At 39.6% G+C, this 24,464-nt stretch overlaps 2 protein-coding genes and 1 non-coding gene across 3 annotated transcripts; all 3 read left to right on the top strand.

The window, feature by feature from the left end:
- Positions 1–453: 453 nt before the first annotated feature.
- On the top strand, positions 454–3,234 carry LOC131797097 (uncharacterized). The gene is made up of 4 exons (XR_010718781.1): positions 454–1,599; positions 2,412–2,480; positions 2,558–2,647; positions 3,068–3,234. It is a non-coding gene; the product is annotated as an uncharacterized protein (transcript).
- A 598-nt stretch (positions 3,235–3,832) lies between these two features.
- LOC131797049 (uncharacterized) lies at positions 3,833–7,366 on the top strand. Its single transcript, XM_059114666.2, has 4 exons — positions 3,833–5,184; positions 5,757–5,825; positions 6,274–6,363; positions 6,772–7,366. The coding sequence occupies exons 1-4, from the start codon at positions 4,087–4,089 to the stop codon at positions 6,820–6,822; spliced, it is 1,308 nt and encodes a 435-aa protein (XP_058970649.2). The 5' UTR covers positions 3,833–4,086; the 3' UTR covers positions 6,823–7,366.
- Positions 7,367–8,594: 1,228 nt separating this feature from the next.
- On the top strand, positions 8,595–24,055 carry LOC131797047 (uncharacterized). The gene is made up of 22 exons (XM_066172444.1): positions 8,595–9,026; positions 9,964–10,106; positions 10,847–10,957; positions 11,444–11,609; positions 11,680–11,822; positions 12,012–12,119; positions 12,401–12,482; positions 12,820–12,962; positions 13,240–13,347; positions 14,080–14,155; positions 14,242–14,385; positions 14,944–15,192; positions 15,799–15,834; positions 16,153–16,262; positions 18,702–18,848; positions 19,420–19,651; positions 20,017–20,159; positions 20,600–20,707; positions 21,092–21,164; positions 21,739–21,882; positions 22,183–22,434; positions 23,115–24,055. Exons 1-22 carry the CDS (start codon positions 8,891–8,893, stop codon positions 23,153–23,155), a joined length of 2,895 nt encoding a protein of 964 aa, XP_066028541.1. The 5' UTR covers positions 8,595–8,890; the 3' UTR covers positions 23,156–24,055.
- Positions 24,056–24,464: the final 409 nt, after the last annotated feature.

Here is a 24,464-nt window from a genome sequence, read left to right as displayed (position 1 = left end):
GTGAATATATGAAAGTCATATATTTGAACTGCGGATAAAGACGTGAATATGAAAGTGATCTTCGCAGTAATGAACAGACCTGAATTTTTTTTCAGGCCTTATTTTCACTACTGCTTAAGTAGTGTTCATTACCGCGAAGATCGCTTTCATATTCATGGTTGAATTAATTCAACGAGTAACCTCACATCTAGCCCCAAATTTCTGTCCACTCTTTGAAAACAAGCAGTACTAGTAGACATCATTTGAAATTTGAAGGAGTTTTATACAAAAATGTCAGTATTGTAAAAACCGCTGGGTATGTTGTATCAAATTAGAATTTTAATTATGTTTTTTGTCCTTTTGTGATCGTCCTTACTGATCTCGCGGCTGGTGACATATTTTTATGAAATAATTAATTGGGCATAACGAGACTTGCTTAATATATGTATAACCTGTCTTGGCTGTATGAAAACAGACAGCCTCACCGAAGAAAGAGCAAGGTAAAAGGACCATGAGCAATAATTACGACATTACTACTCCAGAAGTCGCCAATAGCGGAGGTATCAATTCCTCTGTGGTCATTTTGAACGAGTTTAGAGAGAGAAGCAAAGACGGAGGAGATGTGGCCAATATCTCGACAACAGCAGCGACTAATGGAGCCGCGCAGAGAAGAAAGATTTGTCTCATCGCAAAGTTGCAGTGCCTGTTTTTTACCATGAAATTTTCGGATTGCTGTACGAAGAATATAACACTTATCACCGAAGCAACATTGTACGTGGTCGATGGATTTGTACTTTCACGAAACGTGTGTATCAGTTTTTTGTGTTGTTGGTTCTCTGGTTTAACGTAGGAAGGGTGTTCGCTTCATTTTGGCTTGATGAGAAACTGCTCAGTACCGACTACAGTCAGGCAGCCGCTGTCTTGCTTTGGTCCCTGCAAACTGCCTTACAAGCGTCTATCTGCGTCTACACTATGCAAATCACATCCAAAAAGTCCCCTTTGAAAAGCTTGTTGTTATATTGGAATTCGCAGCCCAACTTTGACGAGTTAGTGGTAGAGCCCTTCATGGTACAATGCGTCACGCGAACTCTGATTATAACATATCTCTTTATGGCGACAAACGCTGTGTTTTATGGCCTTGTTTTGTTTTATCCTTCGGAATCGATGCTATATCTTGCTCGTGCATTCCTGTCCCCATTCCCGCTCGATAACATGACTTTAAAGATCCTCTTCTTTGTGATATCAGCTTATTGCACGGCTGTTTGGGTGTTACCGTTTGCTATCTTCACAGCTGTTTGCCTGACTTTAATCCATCAATGCAGAAGTCTTAGAAAGACACTGCGCTTGACTGCTTCGGCTAGTGAAGTGAGAAGAGTCAAGACTTTAAGACAACAACATTCGTCATTATGCGGCTCTGTGAGAAAAGTGGACGACTTATTCAAATTTGTAACTCTTGTGGTTTATGTCACCAACATACCACTAGTTTGTTTTCTTTTCTACCGTTTGATTTTCGTCAAGAATAACGATGCGACGACTTATGTGATCATGAGTTTTTGGTCCCTTGTTGTGCTCTTTGCAATGGTGAGTGTATCGTTCCTTGGGGCCCATTTGAACAGCAAGGTAAGCTATCAAAGCTAAACTGCCCCCCTTGCCCCTCCTCATTAGTAAAGAAAGGGGTATGATCCAAAAAGGGAGATAATAATTTACCAACGTGCATTTGAGTTATGGTTGATAAGTGTAGATAAGTCAAATAACAAAGCATGAAGATGCTTTCTTTGTGCACTGTGTTCGAGTCGATGGGCGAAGGCACCGTAAATGGGAGTCAAGGAATGTTAAATATTGTCGGAACCTTTAAGGGTTGTATGACTTTTTCTGACGCCCTTTAGTTTTTCGAATACCAGATGGCAAAACAATAGAACGCGTAACAAAGAGACTAAATTTCAACCTTTGTACCTAATAACGTAATCGAGCTGATTGACTGAACTTTGCGACGGCGCGATCTTGTGCTGTCAAAGCGGCACTACTCATGAAAACTTTGAAATTGTAACTAAAGCAACAAGGAAGTTGAAATGTGGTAGAAAAAAAATTTTAGACAAATACATCTCAATCACATGTACAGGACTCAGTTGAGCCAATTAACGTAAGTCATTAAATGAAAGAGATGTTTGTTAATTCTCCCTTCTAACTGTTATACTTCCTTGTGAATCAGTTACGAGAGTTTGGTGTTAGATCAAGACAACAACCTTCTACCTTCTTCCAAGCTGTTTGTGAACTATAAAAAATATGTGCTGTTAATATGGAGTTTTTTCGACCGGTCTTTCATAAACAAACAGATGAGTCATTTGATCTTTATCTGTGAAATAAACTATTGAATATGTAATGTAACTAAAAAAATAGGTCTTTATAATTTCCAAATCTTATTTAATGTTCAGATTCATTCTTTCACGGAAGTTGTGCAGAAAGTTCAAATAGCTAACGTGGACTTGGACACTCATACAGAGGTTTGCCTTCACATTATTTTTTCCAGATTACTGCGTTGTTAAGCCACGTTTAATAATTATCATTTGTTACGTTTTAGTTGATGCTGTTCGTGGCGAAGTTAAACGGGGACCCTGTGGCAATTACTGCAGGAGGACTAGTACCCATAACAAAACCGCTGATTGTAACGGTAATGTATCACATTTGAACAGGGCTGTAAAACGTCTGCGCATGTCATGTAACTGCTCGGAGAAACTTGGGATGAGTTTTTTCGTGCACCAACGTATTTGAATCGCTGCCTCGCGGCTAGTTTCACCCTGGTGTTCAGGAATGAAACTCTGGTGAAAAAAAGTTAAATTTAAATTTCTGTTCCAGGTCGGCGTGTTGATATTATGTTTAAGTTCAATGCTAAAAATATACGATCTATGTCTTAATGGGGTGGAAAATCAACCGCGCTGTTTTATCTGTTTTTTCAAAAGTTCCACTAATTCACTATTCCCTTACCATGTTTTCCCTCCTCAATCAAGCGTTAGGTGAGCTAGTTTTCAACAAACGCAGAAAAGATTATTCTCTTCAAATTTCGCTGAAGTTTTTATTTTTTCTCTTTCAGGTAACTGGTGTGGTCATTACTTATTTTACTCTTTTATATCAGTTGGAGTGAGGCGATATATTGATGAAATATCGATCGGTCTCTCTCTGAACATTCTTTAAATTCAGTTCATGTGTATGAACAAATAAACGGCAAATGGACCATTATTTGCTTATATTGGTAAATATTTGTGTTGAGCAATGGGCTGAGACGCCTTGGCATATATTCTTATTGACTGAGGTTACTCTTATTGGGTGGTCTGAATTTTTGCCTCGACGTTTTTTTTCGCTGATAATGAGATGGTAATGAACTGTTGACCTGTAATGCAATCGTTTTGAAAACTGCTATATCTTGAGAGAGAACAACACTGGTTTTTCTTGTTACAGAGAGCGAACGAAGCAGCCTTTTTTGAGGGAGATGTTGCTCCGTAATCTCGCCAACCCATTGCATGCTAGGAATTTGGCAAAAAAAAAAAAAAAAAAAAAAAAGACAAGAGCTAAACCGTTCACATTTCAACATAGAGAGTGTGTAAAATAGATATCGTTATAATAAAGGACTTGATACACAAGATCAACAAAATGATTATCACGTGCAGAAGGGTCACCTTGCAAACTTCTCTCAGGGGTAGGGCGGGATTTGTAAAGGCTCATTCACGCGCGACTCAATCAGCGTTATCAATATTTGCTTTAAATCTCGGCTTTACCGCCTACCGGATTTAGAAAGGTTGACAGTGAATTAACCTGGTTAAACTTCTTGTAATTCGTCTTGTATCGAGTCTTCTAAAATCATCTAATCAGGCCTAAGAGCAAGGCATCTTTCACAAGATTTCTGAGAATAGTGAATGATAAGTGCGCATCAAAATTTGCATGTGATTTAGACCATAACAGATCTTTGATGACGCATCATGCCTCAGCACGCAATAGGTGACAGCGCATGATACCTAACGTGACAAAAATCTGCTAGTATTGTGTCAAAGTGTGCGTGTAACTTTTCATCACAGATTAAGCTTCGGACCTTTACTCCACAAACGGTTTTCGACAATGAGTTTTCAACCGAACGGAGTTGAGTTTTTAGACGTGTCTATCGAAGCCGACTTTAATAAGCCGCATTCGCCCAGAATTAATCTTAAAGATATGGATAAGATGTCAAATGGAGGGAAAGACGAAGCAAACCAGTCAACCAAGAAAGAGTTGAGTGCTATTAAGAAGATTTGTATGATTGCCAAGTTACAATGTATATTCCTCCCAATGAAGTTGTTCGGTTTGTACTATCAAGACGTGAGGGGTACTTGTTCAGGAGAATTTGTCGCATATGGAGGGAAATCGGCATTTTTGATGCGTTCGTACCAGTTCGTGGTGATCGCGATTTTGTGGATGAACTTCGGCAAGACGCTAGCATCGTTCTGGGTCGGTAATAATCTTGGTACAATGATACTTCCAGCCTTTCTTTGGTTTTTACAAACAGCTCTCCAAGCCTCGATCTGTTTCTTCACCATGAACTTGAGATCTAGGAAGTCCGCCTTGAAAAGTTTGTTGTTGTATTGGAATTCCCAGCCGAACTTTCACGAACTTGTCGTCGAGTCGTACATGATAAAATGCGTGAAACGAACGACGATGGTCGCGTATTTATTAATGTTGATGAACACAGTGCTGTATGGCTTAATCCTGTTTTCTTCGGAATCCCTTATACCAGTGGCACAAGCTATGGTTTCACCCCTTCCTGTTACAAGCACAGCGGCCAAGGTATTTTTCTTCATTGTGGCTATTTACAGTTCAGCTGCTTGGTTGATGCCTTTCGCCATTTTCTCCGCCGTCTGCCTAACTTTAATCCATCAATGCCGCCGTCTGAGGAAGACCCTGCGTTTGACTGCCTCCGCCAGTGAAGTGAGAAGAGTGAAGATCTTGAGGGGACAACATTCCTCGTTGTGTGGCTCCGTCAGAAAAGTGGACAACTTGTTTAAGTTCTTGACCCTGGTTGTTTATGTCACGAACATCCCGTTGCTCTGCTTCCTCTTTTACAACCTGATTTTCGTCAAGACTGACAATGTCTTAACCAAAGTGACTTTATCGTTTTGGTTTATTATTGTTGCTTGCATCATGATAGGAGTTTCCTTCCTGGGTGCACAGTTAAATAGCTGGGTGAGTGATGAAGATTTGACTGGCCTTAGACTGGTTTTGTTGCGCTGCATGCCAGAACACGTGATCGCTAGAGTTATTGACTTCACATTACTAAGGGACCAGCGATCATTTATCACCGAGGGGGCATGGGTTGGATAATTGTTTTTTTTTTGGGGGGGGGGGATCACATGGTTTTCATCGGGAACAGAGGAGGGGGGGGGGGGAATTTAGTCAACGCCAAAAAAGTATAAAGCGGGACTGACTTCTAATTAACTGCCAACGTGGGGGATCATAAGAATTTTACAGAACTTTAGGGGAGGTCAGGTAAATGCTATTGTCACGCAGCCAAATTTCTGTGAGCCCCCACCCTCCCCGCCACGGCCGATAATTACTGATCGGTCCTCTACTGCCAATAGTGGAGGTACTATATATGAGCCTGAGATGAAGGTGGAGTCAAAATATTTGGGCAACCTCTCTTGCTTTAACTAGTAAATATACGGAGTACACACGGAACGAAAAATAAGTTTACTTGATGAAAGTAATCGAGGATATTAACAAATAATATATTTAATTTTTGTTTCCTTTGTGGACAGATTCATTCCTTTACAGAAGTTGTGCAGAAAGTTCAAATATCAAATGTTGATCTGGATACACATACGGAGGTTTGTTGTGACACGTTGTTGTGATGTTTTTCTAAAGAGGAAAAGGTTACCTGTGCCACATTAGAATTAATTACCTTTGTCCTCAGTGTGCAATTGATACTTATTTAATAAAGTTTTCGTTTGATTATCACGAAAGCCATTTAGAACTAAAAATAATATAAAAACAAACAAGCAAACACACTACATGGAATGTGTAAAAGCGGTGACCAAGTCACGATTCAGGCAAATTTGCATTTGATTAATTGTGGCACGCAGTTTTTAGACCAGTCAGAAAACGTGGTGAAGTAAAATCAATACAGTCTTGGAATGCTTCCAAGTTTCGAGTGAAAATTGCTTCACTGTTGAGAAGTCATTGTGTTGCCGTCCATTTTCTTCGACTGATAAGACCTAATGAACCATGATCTGGCAGTAAATAGTCATTAATACCAAGTTCTCTCTTCTTCTTCAGTTGATGTTGTTCCTGGCGAAGTTAGGTGGAGATCCCGTGGCAATTACAGCAGGAGGACTGGTACCAATCACAAAACCGCTGATTGTTACGGTAATGAATCCCTGAATCTTACCACCAAGTGTTACCAGTGCTCCTTTGATAAGTGTCATCATGTTGTTGTATACTCTAGTCCCCAAGCGCTCTCGGCTGGTCAAATTTGAACCCGATTGTAGGGTGCGTCCTCACGGAGAGACTCCCCTTCCCAGACTTCGTTAGGACAACGATGCAAGGGTGAACGCTCGGGGCTAAGGCTGAGGCCGGGCCGGTCTGACGTTCGTTAAAGATAGATTAACGATTCTCTTCATAAATCATAGTCAGCCGGCTCTGTTTCAATAATAGGACGTCAAACCAAGGCCTACAATTACTTAGAAATAATATCATCAGGGTACGCACAGGAGGTTGACAGAGGTAATTTGTTTTTCCAAATGTTAAACAACGCCTTTTGCTGATTTTCTTCAGGTAACTGGCGTGGTCATCACATATTTCGCCCTTCTGTATGAGCTTAGATGAAACGTCTTCGTGTGTAAACAGCCTACAGAACAGAAGTCTTTTCAGTTCGTGTATCCAGGAGAGTGGAGGCGAGCGCGAAGCAGTGAGTCGTTCGTGGAGGGGAGTAACATTAAACCAAAATGACATTTTTCGTTCGGACTCCTCTTCTCGCGCGTGATTCGCCCTTTGCATGATCTCCTCCTCATCGCCTCGCGACTGACTCTGCTTGCAATAGTATTGGAAATATTTCAAAAAGGAAGAGACAGATCTGTAGTTGTTAGCACTAACCAATCAAACCTGAAGAATAATGATGACTCCAACCAATCATTTCACTTTGTTTAACTAAAATGTGCGGACTAAGTAAGTTCACTAACGAGACGGGTCAGTCTGCTATTTTTAGTCGTAGGTACTAAAAACAAATTTCACTTCTCTGATGGAATATTCTGGATAACAGTGTGGCATGGTAATTCAATTGAACCCTCAGAATTTACTTACGAGTTGCATAAGCGTGTTCGTTGCAACAAGATATTTTCTTTGTAAAATGTGTCATTTTAATAAAACGTTTAGTAAATTTACAGTCTCAATCGTTGCTTGATAACAATGACTCTGAGTGTATTGCACGTTTTATATTAATCAGATTGATTCCGTAATGTTTCACCGCCTAAATGTTGATAAATACAAACAACTAGACAATAACAACAATAGCTATAAGAAAGAAAAGGTAAATAAAAGTGTTTTTATGCCTTTTCTTTCTTTCACTTTTTTAACTATACGCATCACATAAAAAGGAAAAAGGTCAGAATTCAAATCAAGTCTTGACGATTGTTGTGTTCTGAGGAGACTATTTCGATGAAAACTGCCAGTTATTCAGTTTTATATAAGAAGCTCAGCTATGCACGCATTTTGATTGGTTCTCACTTATGATCTATTGGAGGACAGACGTATAGATGACGTCATCATTAAAACTTTTTTTTCCGTATATTTTAATTCTTTATTATATAAAACAAATTAATCCCAAGTTGCCGTGCGTCTGTTCAGTAATAGATCACAGAGGACGTCAAAATGTGGTAAGAACATCAGTGACCCACTCGGCTGCGTCTAGTGTGCCACTTTTTTGTTCTTACCACACTTTGACGTCATCTGTGATCTATTACTGAACAGACGCACGACAACTTGGAATCTATTTGTTAAATGTATTTAGCGGGTCAGAAACCGCTACACCACGAAAACCAGGATTCGATTCGAGAACTTAGCAGTGAAAATTCAAAATTCGAGCCAGAGCGATTGTCACGGTGACGAAAGAAAAAACTGGTATGAATTAGCTCCTTCGTCGGCTGGAGTTAAATTATTGCTGATCATGAAAACTAATTCTCGAGAGGTACATTGAAGCTTCATCAACTGAAATTCAAAGATCACCAAACAGAAAGTCTTAGGAGCAAGAAATTAAAAGTGTGTTCCTGAATTTCCAATTACTTACGTTGTTACGAAATAAATAACTTATTTATAGTGTCATTTTTTCGGGTTAAGAAATAGCTGTCACAATGAAACTTTCCTGTGTAGTTTATAAAGTTTGTTATTTTTTCTTTTCAGTCTCTATTTTGGATAAAGGTCGGTTGCGCATGCCAGATAGATATATACCGCTTACACAAAATAATTGGCGGGAAAATCAAAACCAAAATTAGCTGAGTAAGCACGGAAGACGGACTTATGCAAATTATGTTTTCATAACTGCTCATTTAACAAGTCACAAAGGAAAGCTAAGAATAACAACAATATGAAGTCAAGCCTCTGTAAGTTGCCACAAAAGAATAAATTCTCGTCGGCAAACCGTATATACGTCACAGAAATTATTACGATAAAGGTCGCTTTGCGACCAGACAGACACGACGATTCATACCAGGGCAAATGATGCGAAGGCTTTTGCGCAAAGAGTTTGAATCGGACGTGGCCATTTTACAACTGAGTGAATTATCGATAACGACAGCCAGATAATGTTGTTATTCACACAAATATTGACCAAGTAACTATTTATTCTCCCGAAGAAGTGGTTATAACGTGGTTTGTCTCGATAGAACTCGTCGCTGCTATAATGGCCGTCAGGAGAGGGAAGTTCCAAGCTTTCTTGAAGTCCAAGAATCCCACAGATGAAAGCCACGATGAAAAAAATTCCTTTACAAACACTCAAGATATTGAAATCGAAGTGGAAGTCTCAGTTGGACCAAGAGGTAAGATTTTATTCTTCAGAAACTTGTCCTATCTGCATTCGTGTCAACAAACCTATCTATGCAAAGTACAAATTTATTGATTTTGCTTTATAATCTTAATAAATTCGATTAGAGTCATTATTATTGATTATTATTGACAGCGTTGCGAGGACGGAACTTTCTCGATCGATCCCCGGTGCAACACAGGAGAATATGATGAAAACCTGATTTTGATCCGATTACATACAACTTTACCTCGAAGAGGATAAAAAATTACTAATTGTTTATCTTTTCAATGACATCTTTGGAATACTTCAACAGTTGATTGCGTATTTAACGGTAAATTATTCGACGTATATGAAGCTTTTAACATTAAATGCAACGAACTTACTTGCTCTTATAGCAACTATTATTCAGCAAATCTTTTTCCAATATTCAACATCAATTTAGTCAATCTCTATGATCTTTTTCGCTTACTTATCGAACGGCTCAATTAAAAAGTTGTATATAGAAAATCTGTTTACATTTTTTTTGCAGCAATAGTGTTCAACGAAGACGAACCTTCACATTAGTGATATTTACCTTAACCCTTTAATTCCCGATATCAACATGTAAATTCTCGACACTGATAGAGAGAATTTTTTCAAACATCAAGACATTTCATATTTGGTGATCATTTCATTCATTCTCATGATCTGTATATTTGATCAGGCGGTGATATTGATAGAAGGAATTAGATGGTGATCACTACTGAGGCTTAAAGGTTAAGTATCAAGCCGATTTCAGACCTATCATATTCGCATATCATTCAGTACTACTAAATCAGGCGATTATTTTTTCATTCAAATTTTCTTTATTGTCATTTATTCCTATTTATACTTTCAAATACTGAATAGTCAGAATACTTATTGAAGCCCACCATTACGCTCACCATCTGGTATTTTTTTCCTGTTCCTAGGAGAAATTAGCGACGCAGATGTAGAAATCGCTGGTGGTAATGATCAGCCCTACATTCCAGGGAATCCTGGACTTTTCATCATCGATATAAGGCCTGGAGGCGAGGCGGACAAACTTTTGAGTCCTGGATGTCAAATAGCAAAGGTCAGTTATTTCACAGAAATCCTCAAAGCTTCTATAATGTTCTACGTAGTACTGGAACGAGAATGAGGGAAGAGAGCAAGTGGATTGGAAGGAAAAAGGGGTGGGGTGAGGTGGGGTTGGAAGGGGGAGGGGTGGGGTTGGAAGGGGGAGGGTTTAGGCAATACAGAAGGGTGTTAAAAAAACCGATAATGACCGTGCAGTAATGCCTGCTAGCGTGTTGCTTCATACATTTTTTGATAAGTACTCAACACGTTTTTCTCAGTTATAGTGTCACGAGTAACATAAGTGTTTTTCGTCATTTCATAACAACCGCCGCGTACTGTATAGCTCTATCAACTATTGCAGCATAGGACCTATACGGGCTGTACCCCTTCATAGGTTCAACTTAAAGCTGCTTTCAGTCTTTGCCAACCGGAAAGAGAAAGTTTATACTGTACAAATTGCTGGTTGTTAAAGTTGCGGTATTTCAAATCAGGCTCTCAGCAGTTCTCCATACCTCTATGCCTTTAGCAAAGCGAGCCAGTGAGAAGTATAGCGCTAATAATTGATAGTGCCGGACCTCTCGGAGATTTCTCACCTGCTCGCTTCGGTCGAGACTTTAAACTTTCTGGTTTGTGAAGAAATATTCGTGCTGGAGCGCTGACAGTGAGGGCCTGTTTTCAGTTTACTCTAAGTCCCGTTGCTATTATAAGAGTAAAAAAAAAAAAAACAGGGTATTGTAGTTCTTTTACTTATGTCAGATTGAAGATGTCGATGTTACAAATGTACCCCGTCAAGTGGCTGACAATTTGCTCGAGTTTGCTGATAAATGGGCTCGGCTACATGTCAGGATGCCCAAAGGCTTAGACGAGGTAAGCTTTAGTACAAGAATTGATATGCAGTCAGAATTACCAAAATCAAGCAATCAGTCAATCAATACAGTAGTTGATTACTAAGTAAGTTAATCACTTGACTTGGTAAAAGGGACTCATGATTTGTGGGTCACACAGTTCAATAGCTAGCCACTCGGTCAGCCAGTGGGTTGTTTAGTTAGACGGTTAGTCAGTCAGTCACTCGAAACAATTAGTTAGTCAGTCAACGGGTCAGCCTGCCAGTCAGTCAACCAGCCAATCAGTCAGCCAATCAGGCAGTCAACCGGTCAGTCAACCAGTCAGTCAGTCTTTCTGTCCGTCTGTCGGCCAGCCTGTCATTTCACTTTCATAGTCAGTCTGTCACTTTCAATTAACATGGTAGTGCATAAATTGAATCATTAAATCCATGGGTTTTTCTACTCCCTCCTAGTCTAATTGATTTCAATCAGTCCCTTAAATTATTTAATGTATCTTGGGTGTCCTTAGGTCTCTGAGGTGTCTTCAAAAGTGGTTTCTTGGGGAACAGTGACCTTTGACACTGAAAACAGCGACTCAGGAGTCGGGAGTACCAGTGGAATATTGGAAAAGGAATTTAAATCAAACTTAGACGCAAGCGAGAAAGTTACTGTAAAAATTGCGGTTGGACTTTGGGGTAGGTCAATCCAGATACCTGAAGTAGCTCGATTAAAAAAAATTCTTATGTGCCACTTTTCTTCCGTTAGGACAACTTTTGCCTCTTGATTTTGAGATATACGGGGGACAGGATGAAAAGTCAATAGACGGAGATACGGGAATCTTCATTAAGGAGATAAAAGAAGGCAGCTCATTGTCGAAAGATGTCAAAGTCGGAGATAAAATTGTTAAGGTAAGATGCATTTTGGTTTCAGACCATACCTCACTTGTGTGACCATACCCTTTATTTCAACCGCTTTGTCGTCTAAGATTTGGGTTCCTGAATAGCTCGTCTCTGTTGATCGTCTTAAAATGCAAAATGTTATTTCAAGATTTTATTAAACTTAGTTCTCTGCTACTTAATCTACGCTTTGATCCACAGGTTAATGGTATTGACGTCACAAATGTTCCTCAGTACGCGTTCTTCAACTTATTACGTGGCGCTGACAAAGAAGTTAAGATGCAAATCGCGAAGACTTCCGTCGCAAAGGTTGGTAGAAATTTTCTATTTTTGATGGAACACACCTAATTTGAAGTTTCAAAAGTGAAGTGGTATTTATGCTGGGTGAGAGTGCTCGTCTTCTAGATCGCTGTGGCCTGGGTTCGATTTTTGGACATGGAATTACTTGTTGGCTAAGTTTTTTGTTGGTTGATTTCTTCTGTCGGTTTTCATTCCGTACAATTTCCGGTTAGCTGTTCAAGTATGTAGTTAGTTACCTTTTCAATCACTTTTAAAAAATGATTTATTTATTGTTTACTGCTTTTGGTCAGGATGATACAGAAATTCGGGTTTTCGAAGATGAGGAAACTGGGGAGAATGAAAGAATTATAGAAATTTCAACTGGTCCTAAAGGTAATGGAATTGTAATTTTGCAGGACTAACCATGCTAAACTCAACGTTTTAAAATGAAAGCTACGTGATCTACTTTCTTCTCAGCTTGCAAAATTTATCTTGCAGCTAATTAGGATATTCCAAAAGACTGAATTCTGTATACCGTGAACCTCTTGCAATTCGAAATGACCAGTGTAAAATTTAAGCAGTTTGCCTGTTTTTGCCTTCAGGTCGCACTTGTTTTTGATGATGTTAACCTTGGAGGACTTTCGATCCAGCGGAAATAGAGTGCGTTAATAACCAGGCCGACCTATGTTAGAGAATCAGAGTTAAAATAATTTCAACATTCTGTTCACAGGACGGATTGGTAAACTTGGATTGAAGATCAATGGTGGACGAGATAGGCCTGTTGTACCAGGAGATCCCGGGATTTTCATAACAGCTGTCAAAAGGGGAAGTTTATTGAAAAGAGTCATTGGCCCTGGAGACAAAATCCTTAAGGTTGGTATCTTTCCAGAGAGAAACGCAAGTTTTTTTTTTTGATCTTCAATAAGATAAAGATGCTCTGAGAATGCGCTCTACTCAGCCGTTAGACGCGTCAGAAGATTCTAGAGGTCGTGATTTAATGCTCAACTGTGATTGGAGGATTTCCATTTGGAATTTTAAAAGGAGGATCAGACCAAACCTCTGTACAAAGTACAGAGGTCAATATGAAACCAAAGATATTCTCTCATATCAAGGTCTTCCGTTTTTTTAATGTTTTATTTTTATTACACAGATTGATGGTGCGAATGTAACAAACGTTCCATTAAGAGTTGCTTTCGACAAGATAAAAGAAGCAGACAGACGAGTGAGGCTACACATCAAAAAAGCGGATACCAGTGAGGTACGCCTGCATTAAAAAAAGGTTCACTCCTATTACAAACGCATTCGGGATTTTTTTTTTCAGCGAAACCAATGGTTACTTTTCTTATCCTGTGAATAGCCTATATCGTTAGAAGCTCTGCGACCCACTGACTGAAACTCTTCAACAGGCTTGGCTTGAAATTGATACGGCCTTGTGGACTTTGAGATTGTCGTGATGACCAATTAACCCTTTACACCGTAACATCAATATGCAATTTCTTCATACTATTCTCTATGCATTTCCCAAGGTGCTGACAAGGAGAAATGGTTTAACGATCAATAGCTTCTTTAGTTGGTGATTGTTTCCTTTATTTCCGGATTAGCGACTGAAATGAACTGCGAATTCTATTTTAATCTAAGGTTAGAGTCACTTCACCGCAAAATTTCAGACCTCACACGTTATGCTTCCTTCGGCACCCTTCATGCTTTACGTTTCAGGTGCAACCATGATCTTGGAGCAGAAATATCGGCCTGTAAGAGCGCATGCCAACCCAGCAACACTTTAAAGCCGATATGGTTGTTAGTTCCTGGGCTTGTTCCGAAGTATGCTTTCCCAGTTATCCGCATTTTTTCTTCTTCCACAAAGTACAAAAACGTGGATGATTCACTGCTGCTTCACTTTTCAGAAAATGTTTGAATCAACAACTTAGCAGGCACCGATGTCACTAAAATAGGCACATACATAGTTGAACACTGTATTTTCACTTTGCAGCATGACATTTCGGAAAGAAAACGAAAGAGTTTCGCGCAGCAGGCCGCGAGGTCTTTTTCTGAAGAGCAGTTGCAAGGTTAGCGTTTGTATCATCTTTAACCCTGAAAAAGTTGTCGCCTCAGACTTAACCATCTTATGAAAGGCAATTGTCTTCTTTTGCAGAATACAAGACAGCATTTTCAGTGTACGACAGAACAGGATCGGGTAAAATATCTCTGAAACAAGTCATGCAACTATGTCGTTCGCTTGGCTATAATCTCACATCAACCGACAGGGATGTCATCACTACTGAATATAGCTTAACAGGTGAGACCGTCACGCCAGGCCTTGATAAACCAAGTAGCCCATCCTGTATAAGCTTTTTCGCATTTCTGTAGCAGAAAGTTTTTGAAAACATTGCCATTCCTCCCTGGATGGTAACCTGGCCATTGCAGATCTCCCCTCCCAGTATTTCGTCGGATTTTCCTGTTAGCTCGCCGATATCTAGTATGATTACGTGGAGAGATCAATTCGCCCTCAGCACGATGACCTGGGCGCGAACTTGGACCTCTCAAGGGACCGGACATTATTTATCGCTAGGGGGGGTCGGAAGGGGATCGGTGTCATGATGAAAATTTACCCGATCCTCCATAAGGCTCTGTAAAGTTCTACTGTTCCCCCTTTATTCTCTGCTGGCGACGACTGATCCTCACCCTGTCCCCCCTGAAAACCATCTGCTCAACCAAAAATCCTTCGACCCCTCTTTAGTCGATGAATAAATGAATGATGTTAAGCACTCCATTAACCAATAACTAATTAATAACTTGTCGCTTGTCATGCGATACTTAAAAGATGAAATCCAAAACCTTGTCTCTTTTCGTGTAGGTGACGGTAAAATTTCTTTCCTGGATTTCATTCCAATAATAACCAAAATCAGCTCTTTTCATCAAAGCGATTCAGATCTGATGAATGCATTTGAAGTGTTCGACCGAGAGGAGAAGGGTTTTTTCAGACTACATGAGCTTGAAGACGCTTTAAAAAAAATGCCGGGTTCGGAAGAGATAACAGAGGATGAACTTGCGGACATTCTTCAGTTAGCAGATCCCGATGGTGATGGACATGTTATCTTTGAAGGTTGGTAAGAGAGGAATTGAAAATAGAAAAGCAAAAATTAAAAGGGTCGTTTTTTACATCTCTTTTAGCTCTCGAAGGTTTCTTCCTTTTTCTTTCCTTTTTTTTCCTTTTGCTGTAGCGTCTCTTGCTCCTTTACATCCTTCTTCTCTCTCCCAACCCAGTTCTTCTCTCTCTTCTCTCTCCTTTCCCTTTTTCTGCCCCTTAAACTCTTCTTTGCCCTCCTTCAGTATCTTTTGTCCTTTACATAGATGCGTACTTTCTATTAACTTCTTTCTTCTGCTTTACTTGCGTATCCTCCTCCTCTTCCTTTGCTTTCTCCTTCTTCTATTTCCCTTTCTTCGGCTTCTCGTCTACATCCTCATCCGCCCTGTCTTTCTCCTTCTCCTCCATACCGAACTCCTCCTCTTATCCTTCTGCTGCCTTCTCCTTCTCTCCTCTCTTTTCTCTTCTAAGATCACGTAGGAACCCTGATCGAATGTAACGTTACTCCTCGCCTGATAATTGAGGAGGAGAACTAGGCCGTTATCCAAGGTTACTACAACTGTAATGCCAGTGCATTCTGACTTCTAATAATTACAATAATACATTTCCTTGTTTTCTCTCCAGAATTCCAAAATCTCATGTTGCCTCTCTTCAACCAAAGCTAATCCAGAAAATTTCTATGTTCGCTAAATTGACAAGACAAGACAACTATGGCCAATGATGAAATTATTTAACAGTATGCGCTAAGGACAAGAACTGAAACCATAACCAACATCAGAATAATATTCTTCCGACATCGAGGAAAAGTATTTGGACCATGATCGGTTATGAATGCAGCTAATGTTGGCATAACATAGTTCATATATATGATGTGGATTGGCAAAATCTCGCCAATTTATGGCAAAATTTCATAAAAACCAATCACTGGATGAAAATTTGCAGATAAATACGCATAGTATAAATCTATTTTGGTGAAAGTTCATGTTTTAACGGAAAACGCACAGCTATCGATCGATTACTGGCCGGGAAGTATGTCATTTGACAAGATAAAGGAGGATTATCCTCATGAATCCTCTAAAGAGAAATCAGTATGTTTTTAGACTTATTTTTTTAGATGAAGTAATTGGTTATCCACGCTGAACAGGATTTAAATGATAGATAATTTTTTTTGACTGTCATACAGTGAAGTCTTGATCCGCTCAATAAAAGAAATTTGTATATGATCATGATCCTTCAAAAGCTACCTTTCCTTAGCCTTCAATTCATGAAAGTAACGTATGATGTGTGATACATTGTTACTTTAAAAACGTCAGGACCCCATGACCATTATAGACTTCTGAAAACGTGTGTCTGAAATCGAAAACTGTGTCTCTTTTCTCGGATGTGTTGAGCAACGTACATATAAATCCCTTTTTTCCGCCCTTTACCCCACTCTTGCAGGTAAGTTATGCTTCGTTAGATGTGCTTCAATATGTGAATCGTGACGAAGTATATTGGTCTAACCTTTTCTAGACACTGTACATTGTGACTTTCTTAACGCTTTTTAACTGAAATGGGGTGTTGCCATGTAGACACTATTCAGGGACTTATTGGTCTGATTATTTAAAAAGTTTAGCCGTTTTTAACAAACCCGCGTCCTAACCAGTCCACAATTTAGTTGAACCGTTTATCTAACCATTTATTTTTGTTAACAACGTCAAGAGATTCGAAAGCTCAGCTAACAGTGGAAGGATATTCATTTCATCAAATCAACTCTCTTACAGGGAGAGTCTGGAGCCAACTGATTGCGTGAAACCGTGGTTTGGGTTAGACCGCGTGTAAATAAGCGGCCCAATGTATTTTCCTCCCATATGCATTGTTTTCCATTGATCTTGGTGCGACATTGGTTTCTAAAGTCAAAGTTAACGTATTATTTACCTGATTATGTTATGTCGCACTATATAGTAAAAAACTTCACATTTGCAGCTTTGTAAGTACACTTATCGCCGTTTATTATAACAGGTCATCGCACTTCGTAACAAAATAGGCTGTCACACCTGTTGCACTTTGTAATAAACTTGGAATGGATTGTCGTATGGCACGTAGAACTAATGAGATACGACAGCTTTTTTCATTACAAAGTACAACAAGTGTTATTAAAAATATGTCAGTTTCATTACAGAGTGTGACAAGTATCACAAAATGAGACGCTTCTTATAAAGCGCGGAAGAACAGATCATATACTGGTTTTACCTCACCGAATTAATATGTTGAAGTTCATTCTGTAGCTAATGAATGAATGTGTTATTCTTTGATCTCACTGGTTTGTCAATTCACTGGTTTATTAATTTTGCACTTATTTATTATTTCTTTATGATAATTTTTATGTGTGTAAACATTCCATTTCTGATATTCGTTGTCGGGACGTAACGAGGAAAACAGCTTCGAGCCATATGGTAAGTCTGAAGTTGTTTTGTTAAATTTTTCCGCTGTCCTGTCAAGATTTGGTTTTACTGTGCCTTCATCTTGAGCATTATTGTGCTCAACTTTCCAAAGATGTTTTATAGAATTTCGCACGGGGAGAAATTTGACGATATGTTTGAACTGAATGAGACAATAATGTAAGAGTATTCTGTTCATTGAGAATACAGCGCATATTGCAACTTGTAGACCGTGCAGTATCTGTAATCCTTTAAGAATTATGGAGGTGCTCTGACCTGTACCTATTTATTCACGGAGAAGACACAGCTCGTGTTATTCTCTAGTTTACATGTCTCTGAATTAATATGGTTTACAAATTTCAAATGCTACTTAGAAAAACAATTCTATTGAGCGCTCTCAGTTATCGCTTGAATTTGACGTGACAGCATAAAGGAAGGCGAAATCTGCTGTCAATGTGACTCAAACATGTTTGGGGCCTGGACAGACCAGCCAGTAAACCAAACCTTGTGTTCATCGCTTTAAGGTGTGAACGAGGGTAAAGCATTGGAGAAAGTTCATTCCAGCCGGTGTTAATCTCTTGTCAATAGAGGTGTTTAAAACATTAGAAAATATGCATCTGCTCCTGGCATCTATAAATAGAAAGTACATATATTTAATGGGAAAATAACAGCAGTAGAGAAAGATGATAAAGATTTGGCAGAAGCGTGAGGCAATGCAACATATCGTTTCCCCCCAACGATGATTCGAGTTTTGCGCTACAGGCTGACCATCCTGTAAAAGTAACATTAATACTGAGATTTTTCGGACCACGATGCGTGGAAAATTTGTTTATACGTCCTCCATTCGTGATCGCCACACATTGATGCTTATTTATATAGAATGTATTACATTTCAACACACACTAGGTTGTCCACCTGTGCTAAAACCTTCTCATACTGCATTCTAACGCCCTCCCACTTAAGCTTCGAAGGCCTTAGTGGATTGAGGAACTTTCAGTTGACTTTGGACTTTGCGCGAAACCAAGCTTAGATGATTCCGAATTCTTGATGCAGGGTCAGAGTTGCAATATTTTATCAATCAGAACTAATTCAGGCATTAATTATCAGGGACTGACAGAATCAACACCGTGGAGTTCTCCAGAAAACAGAGCTGAAACATTACAACAAGATGGAGCAGAAACATCATCATTAAACGAGAAATCAAAGAGGCAGGAACGAGAACAGGATCCACGTTCTGTTGAAATGATCGTTGAGGTACAAGTTACTGGTGATTGACCAATAGATGGATAGTTTTACTTCGCTTCGCTCATTTGATTAGTCTTGGAAAACTCTGAGCCATAGTCAGATGCAGCCAGATGCATGTCTGAATCGTTACCTCGTCGCTCCCTGTTTCATGCACTTTGGACTGTTGGCTTGCTTTCACTTTGAGATTGCGTCGTCAGCGGCTTTTGATATTTACATTTTCTACAATTGGCCGTTGTGATTAATTCGATTTTGGTACCGCAACCCTCAGTTGAATAGCGCTGTAGTGTTATGCCAGTAAGGATCAGTCAGAATTTATCATCAGGGGAGGGCGGAGGAGGGAAAGGGGTGGAAGATTTTAGGGGGGGTCACATAGTCGTTAGGGGAAACGGAGGGGAGAACATTCGTCGCCAATAGACTATAAATGGGAAACTACAGAAAACTGACTACCAATTAGCTGTCAGTGAAGTGGCGGATCATAGGAATATTACATCGTCATCGGATCCCCCCCCCCCCCCACTTTCACTTTCCCAGGAGATAAATAAGTAAGCAATCACAGTTTTCATTGTCACTCTCTTTGCAGGTCAATGCAACCCCTGATGAGCGTGCGCAAGACCGAAATATTGCTGAGCACACGTTTCATGGGGTAAAGGGTCACCTAAGACCAGAGAACAACAACAAGCCCGAAACAAAGAACAAAAAAATGCTGCATGCTGCAAAAATGGTTCAACAAATGACCAACGTTACGACATTCCTTTCTTCGTTAAAAAAAGAGCCAGACTATGTTTTTGTGGACATTCCAAAGCATCCTGACGGTAAGCTACTGCTAGATGATTCACTTTATCTGAAAATGGTGTTGGATTATACTCTCACTGTTTAACGTATAACTGTCTGAGTGACTGAATAACTGAGAGAGATAAAAATGATCGACGGAATGGAAACTGACACATAAATATTTGAACTGACGTGCCATTAAGTGAAGGATAGATAAATCACCGGATCGACTAATTGACTAACTGGATTCTAGTTCACTGGTTCTTTGCATCACTCACGAACTCGACCCAACTCATTTACTGACTCCTTACATAACTGACTGACACGAGTTCTACTTTCGGTGAGCGACTTTTTTTAAATTCAAAAACATATCAACCTGCCAGTTCTGATTACAATACCTTAACAGACCGGGCAGCTGACTTAGGATTTACTTTACATGGTGGTACTGGTAGTCCTGTCATTCATGGAGATCTCGGTATTTTCATCGACAAGGTGATTCCCGGCAGCCTGGTGGACAAGAAGCTGAGTCCTGGGGATAGAATACTATCAGTAAGCTCACTTCTTTGAAACAATTTTCAACAGAATGACAACCAGGAAAATTTGTGTCGAGTACTTCTAGAGCTTTACTAGTTGATTATAGATATTCAAATTATAACACCACTACTGCCGCCGCTGTCGCCACGGTAGCTGGCATTATTACCTTTTTTTTTTCCTCCGTGCCATTTCCTTCCTTTCCTTTCTCTCGCATTTCCTTGTTATTTTCCATTTTATCCTCCTCTTCGTCATTTTTCTCATTCTCACCATTTCGCTTCAATTCATCCTCCTCTTTCTTCTCCTTTTCCCTCTTCCATTCTTTACCAATCCCCCTCACACCCTTCCATCTTCAGCCTCTCCCTTCCCTCTATCATCACCACCAACATCATTATCCTTGCCTTGTACTCATTACTCATTCGGTTCTGTTTGTTAACAGTACTTATTCCTATTTTAAGATAAACGGACTCAATGTTACTAAAGTACCGCTGACATACGCACGCCAGGCAGTGAGAAAAGCTAGGGGAACGGTCAAACTTTACGTCAAGAAAGCCCCAAAAAGACAGGTATCAATTAAAGTTGTAAGTGCCTTACACAACGCTAATACTGACTTATTTGCATCGATTATCACATGATATCAGTTTGCTTCGAATGTGGCCTCCTACGAATATTTTTTTGGATTGTAACGCAACTGTTTCGGGGGGTTTGCGCGACGTCCCGAGTGAAGCATTTCATAGAAGGCTTAGTGGACTGATAATAGTTGGAGTACAGCAAGGGTATGAGATGGGCTCCACCCAGGGCCCCCAGACCCTGCTTGAAGGTAAACCGTGGAGAGAATGGGTGTTGGATATGCCAACAACTCTACGTACGGTGTGGAGCACGAAGCTTGTCTGCAGATGTCAAGAGTAAGATAAAAACCTTAATGGGTCATAAAATTGTTCTCGCCCTAGCAAATAATTAACAAAGCCATAAGGAAAGAGAACGAACAAGACGTTCCCTTGTTCAGCGACGAGCAGATCGAAGGTAATTTCAATTTTGTTGTTTGGTGTAATTGCTACAGTTTTAAACAACATATACATCTTTAGAATCGATCTTTTCTATTAAGCTAACTAGAATTTCGAAGTTTTTCTTGCGATGAAACGACTATCTCGAGTGGCTGACGAACGAATAAAGAAAAGAATGATCTAATAAATAATTATTTGACCAACTAAGTAATTACAACGGACTGATAGACAAAATAACTGAATGACTCACCGGATGAGTGACTGACTTACGGAATAAAGGAGGCAAGTTCTTATAGAAACTTTGAACTGAGTTGATAAAGTATATTGGCCACCTCAGACTGGAGCATCTAAAGCTGACGTTACGAGCATTAGTCCCTCCTCAGAGCGAGCTAATACTGATCAACTGGCAGATTATCTAACTGGTTGACTTTTTGATTGACTTCTTGGCTGATTGACTGACAGACTAATTGAACTGCTGACTGGCTTGCAGCCTGACTTACTCATTGACCAACCAATCGCTGAGTGATTGGCTAACTGGCCAAGCAAGATCAAAGAGAAAAAACACTTACTGTTTTGTTTCTTCTTATTTACAGAGTTCGAAGATGCTTTTTCCGTTTACGACGTACAAGGCACGGGAAGAATCAAACTAGGAGCCGTTTTTCCTCTGATTCGTTCACTGGGATACAATCCTCTCGAGGCAAAAGTTTGGGTCTTTATGAATGAACTGGACTTAACAGGTGGGATGTACTGTAATTGGTCGATCCAATTATACTCAGATCAAACTAAAAGACCGTCAATTTTTTTATCTGTATGTCTAGTCAGTAGATCACTGGTGTCCAAACATTGTCACAAAACTGGCCCACATGGAGAAAATGATTCACCTAAGGCTGATAAGTGCGTATGAAAACTTTAAGGAACATTTCCATCCCCAAAGTCAAAGGGTCATAATTATCCGTTCGAGAAATGAAGTCAATGAAATTTTTTTTATGCTTCTAGAAAATGTTCATATTTCAATGTTTATTCTTTCGTATCACTAGCAAACCGGAAATTGAAGTTTGAAGAATTTGTAAGACTAATGGAGGCCTTAATAATTGATGAAAACGAAAACGAAGAACACTCGCTTGATTCAATCCGGGTATTTGACCCAGAAGAACTCGGCTTCGTCAGCTCCGAAGATCTGAAGATTGCTCTGAAAAGCATGCCAGGAAGTGCTTACATGAGTGACTTCGAGCTACGAGATATTCTTCAAAAAGCTGATCCTGACAAAGATGGAAAGATAGATATTCAAGGTAATTATTTGAAGGGCTACAGTTATCTCCTGAATATTTTTTTGGTGGAAAAATTTTCGACGGGGAGGGGAGCTAAAATTTTACAGCAGAATGAACTTTTGTGTTTAGATAATGTCTTTGTTATTCTTGGTGACCGGTTAACGCGGTCATTATTTATTGTTGGGGGTGGTGGGAGGGGTAGGGAGTCACGAGGAAAGTTTCTTACGTGATCCCCCTAAGGCTCTCTAATATTTTTGCGATCCCCCTCTCATTCACAGTTAGTTTGAAGTTAATTTTATATACTGTTGGGGACGACTGATTCCCCCAAATGGCGACGACTGATTCCGGCAACTTCATACCCGTTTTTGAGATAATTCGATAGTGGGGTATGCGCCAAGTTTCAGGGCTTATAGAGAATAAAACAATCAGAAAAAAACAACCTAAACAAAAAATTAAAGAAAGAGATTGAAGAATGAAACTTCACACGAATTTTCATAGTTTTGGTAGTCACGTTTATAAAGGTTGTTATGGAGTTTCTTAAATCCTCGACTTAGCGCCTTCTCTCGAAACGCGCCCCCTTCAGTTAAGCGCTCTTTCGAGCGCGCCCCTCGTATTTGTTAAATCAAGGTATTTACCACACTCAAGAAGTTGAAAGAGAAACAAGTATAGATTCTCGAACCTCTTTTATTTCTCCCCGACAGATTTTCAACGTCTTTTGGAACCGTCGGTGAGACTAAAATAGCTGAAGAAAAATCCTGGTCTAGGTTCTTGTTATAACTATTGTGATTTCAAAATATAAACTATGAAATGAAACTTAAAGAATGTTAAAAATGCCATCCTCTTCAGTGAAGATCTCAAGGGACCATCTCAAAGCCGAGGCCAAAGAGAACTGGTGCATAAAATGGAACGGTAACAATGAAATATAAACCTCAGACTTCATAATTCTTAGGCCTTTCACATATAAACTATAAGGATGCGAACAACGAGATGTTATTATTTTTCTGTCTGGAGTTACGCCTTTTGTTTGTTAACTCTTTCAACTTGTCCTTATATTATGTCTTACTGACTCTTCTATCGTTTATTGAATCACAGAGGTTTACACATAAGCAAAATATGTCTTTTTTATTAACCTACGGTTCCCTGCAAAACGGTTGAAAAGGAATTCTTAGTCCTCAAAATTTGTTGGTGGGCATGTACCCTAGACTCCTCGAACGATTTGCGTCCTCGACACTCGATTATCTCTCTAATCGGTTCCCAATCGGCGAAAATGCACGCAACAACCCTGTCCGTAGTCAAAAATTGTTAAATTAGGAGTAGCCCAGAATCTGATAGCGTCTCTTGTAGCTGCAGTGTGCAAATCTGTCAGGCGTTCCCGCCAACCGTGAGGCTCGTCCGCGAGGAGAATTGTACGAGTAAACACACGGCGCAAACGGTGATGAATGAAAAGTAACACTATCATTAAAATTCTTAAGCGAGTCAAGTGACAGCTCATGTTTGTAAAGTAGGTAAAATATGTGTAAAATCGTTGTCTGAAAAACTGATATCGATAGTTCAGAAGGAGAAGATTAAACCGTGTGGTGAAGGAACAATTTCAAGGCTTATCTCAAAAGAGCGAACACAAAATTACAACGAATGACACCCGTGGAAGCTTCAGATCCTCATCTTTGCAGTAAAAATGTTCAGTTGGAGTAACTTTGGAACCAGAGGTACTGTTCACGTTAATGTTGGCATATTTAAACCGTCTCTACACCAACAAAAAAACCTCCTCCAATTCTGAAGGCATGCAAAGAATTTTGTGAACTGTTAGCGCTGAACACCACTGTGGTATTTGAACCAGTTTCTTGGGTTGAATTTGAAGAAGGCTCTCGTTCTTGAAATTCTTGAGGAATTTCACTCTCATTTGAACAGTAAGAGCAAATCTGTTTGCTTATGATCATTATGTGGAATGACCTAAAATTAATAGTTGGGTTTCATGGGGCGTGAATACACAGACATCAAGGCTTTGACTGATATGTAGTTGCTCAATACTGTTGCCCAGCAACGTGGTTTGG

The sequence above is a fragment of the Pocillopora verrucosa genome, chromosome 9, assembly GCF_036669915.1.
Source record: "Pocillopora verrucosa isolate sample1 chromosome 9, ASM3666991v2, whole genome shotgun sequence".
NCBI lineage: Eukaryota > Metazoa > Cnidaria > Anthozoa > Scleractinia > Pocilloporidae > Pocillopora > Pocillopora verrucosa.
This window is presented reverse-complemented; position numbering and strand designations above follow the sequence as displayed.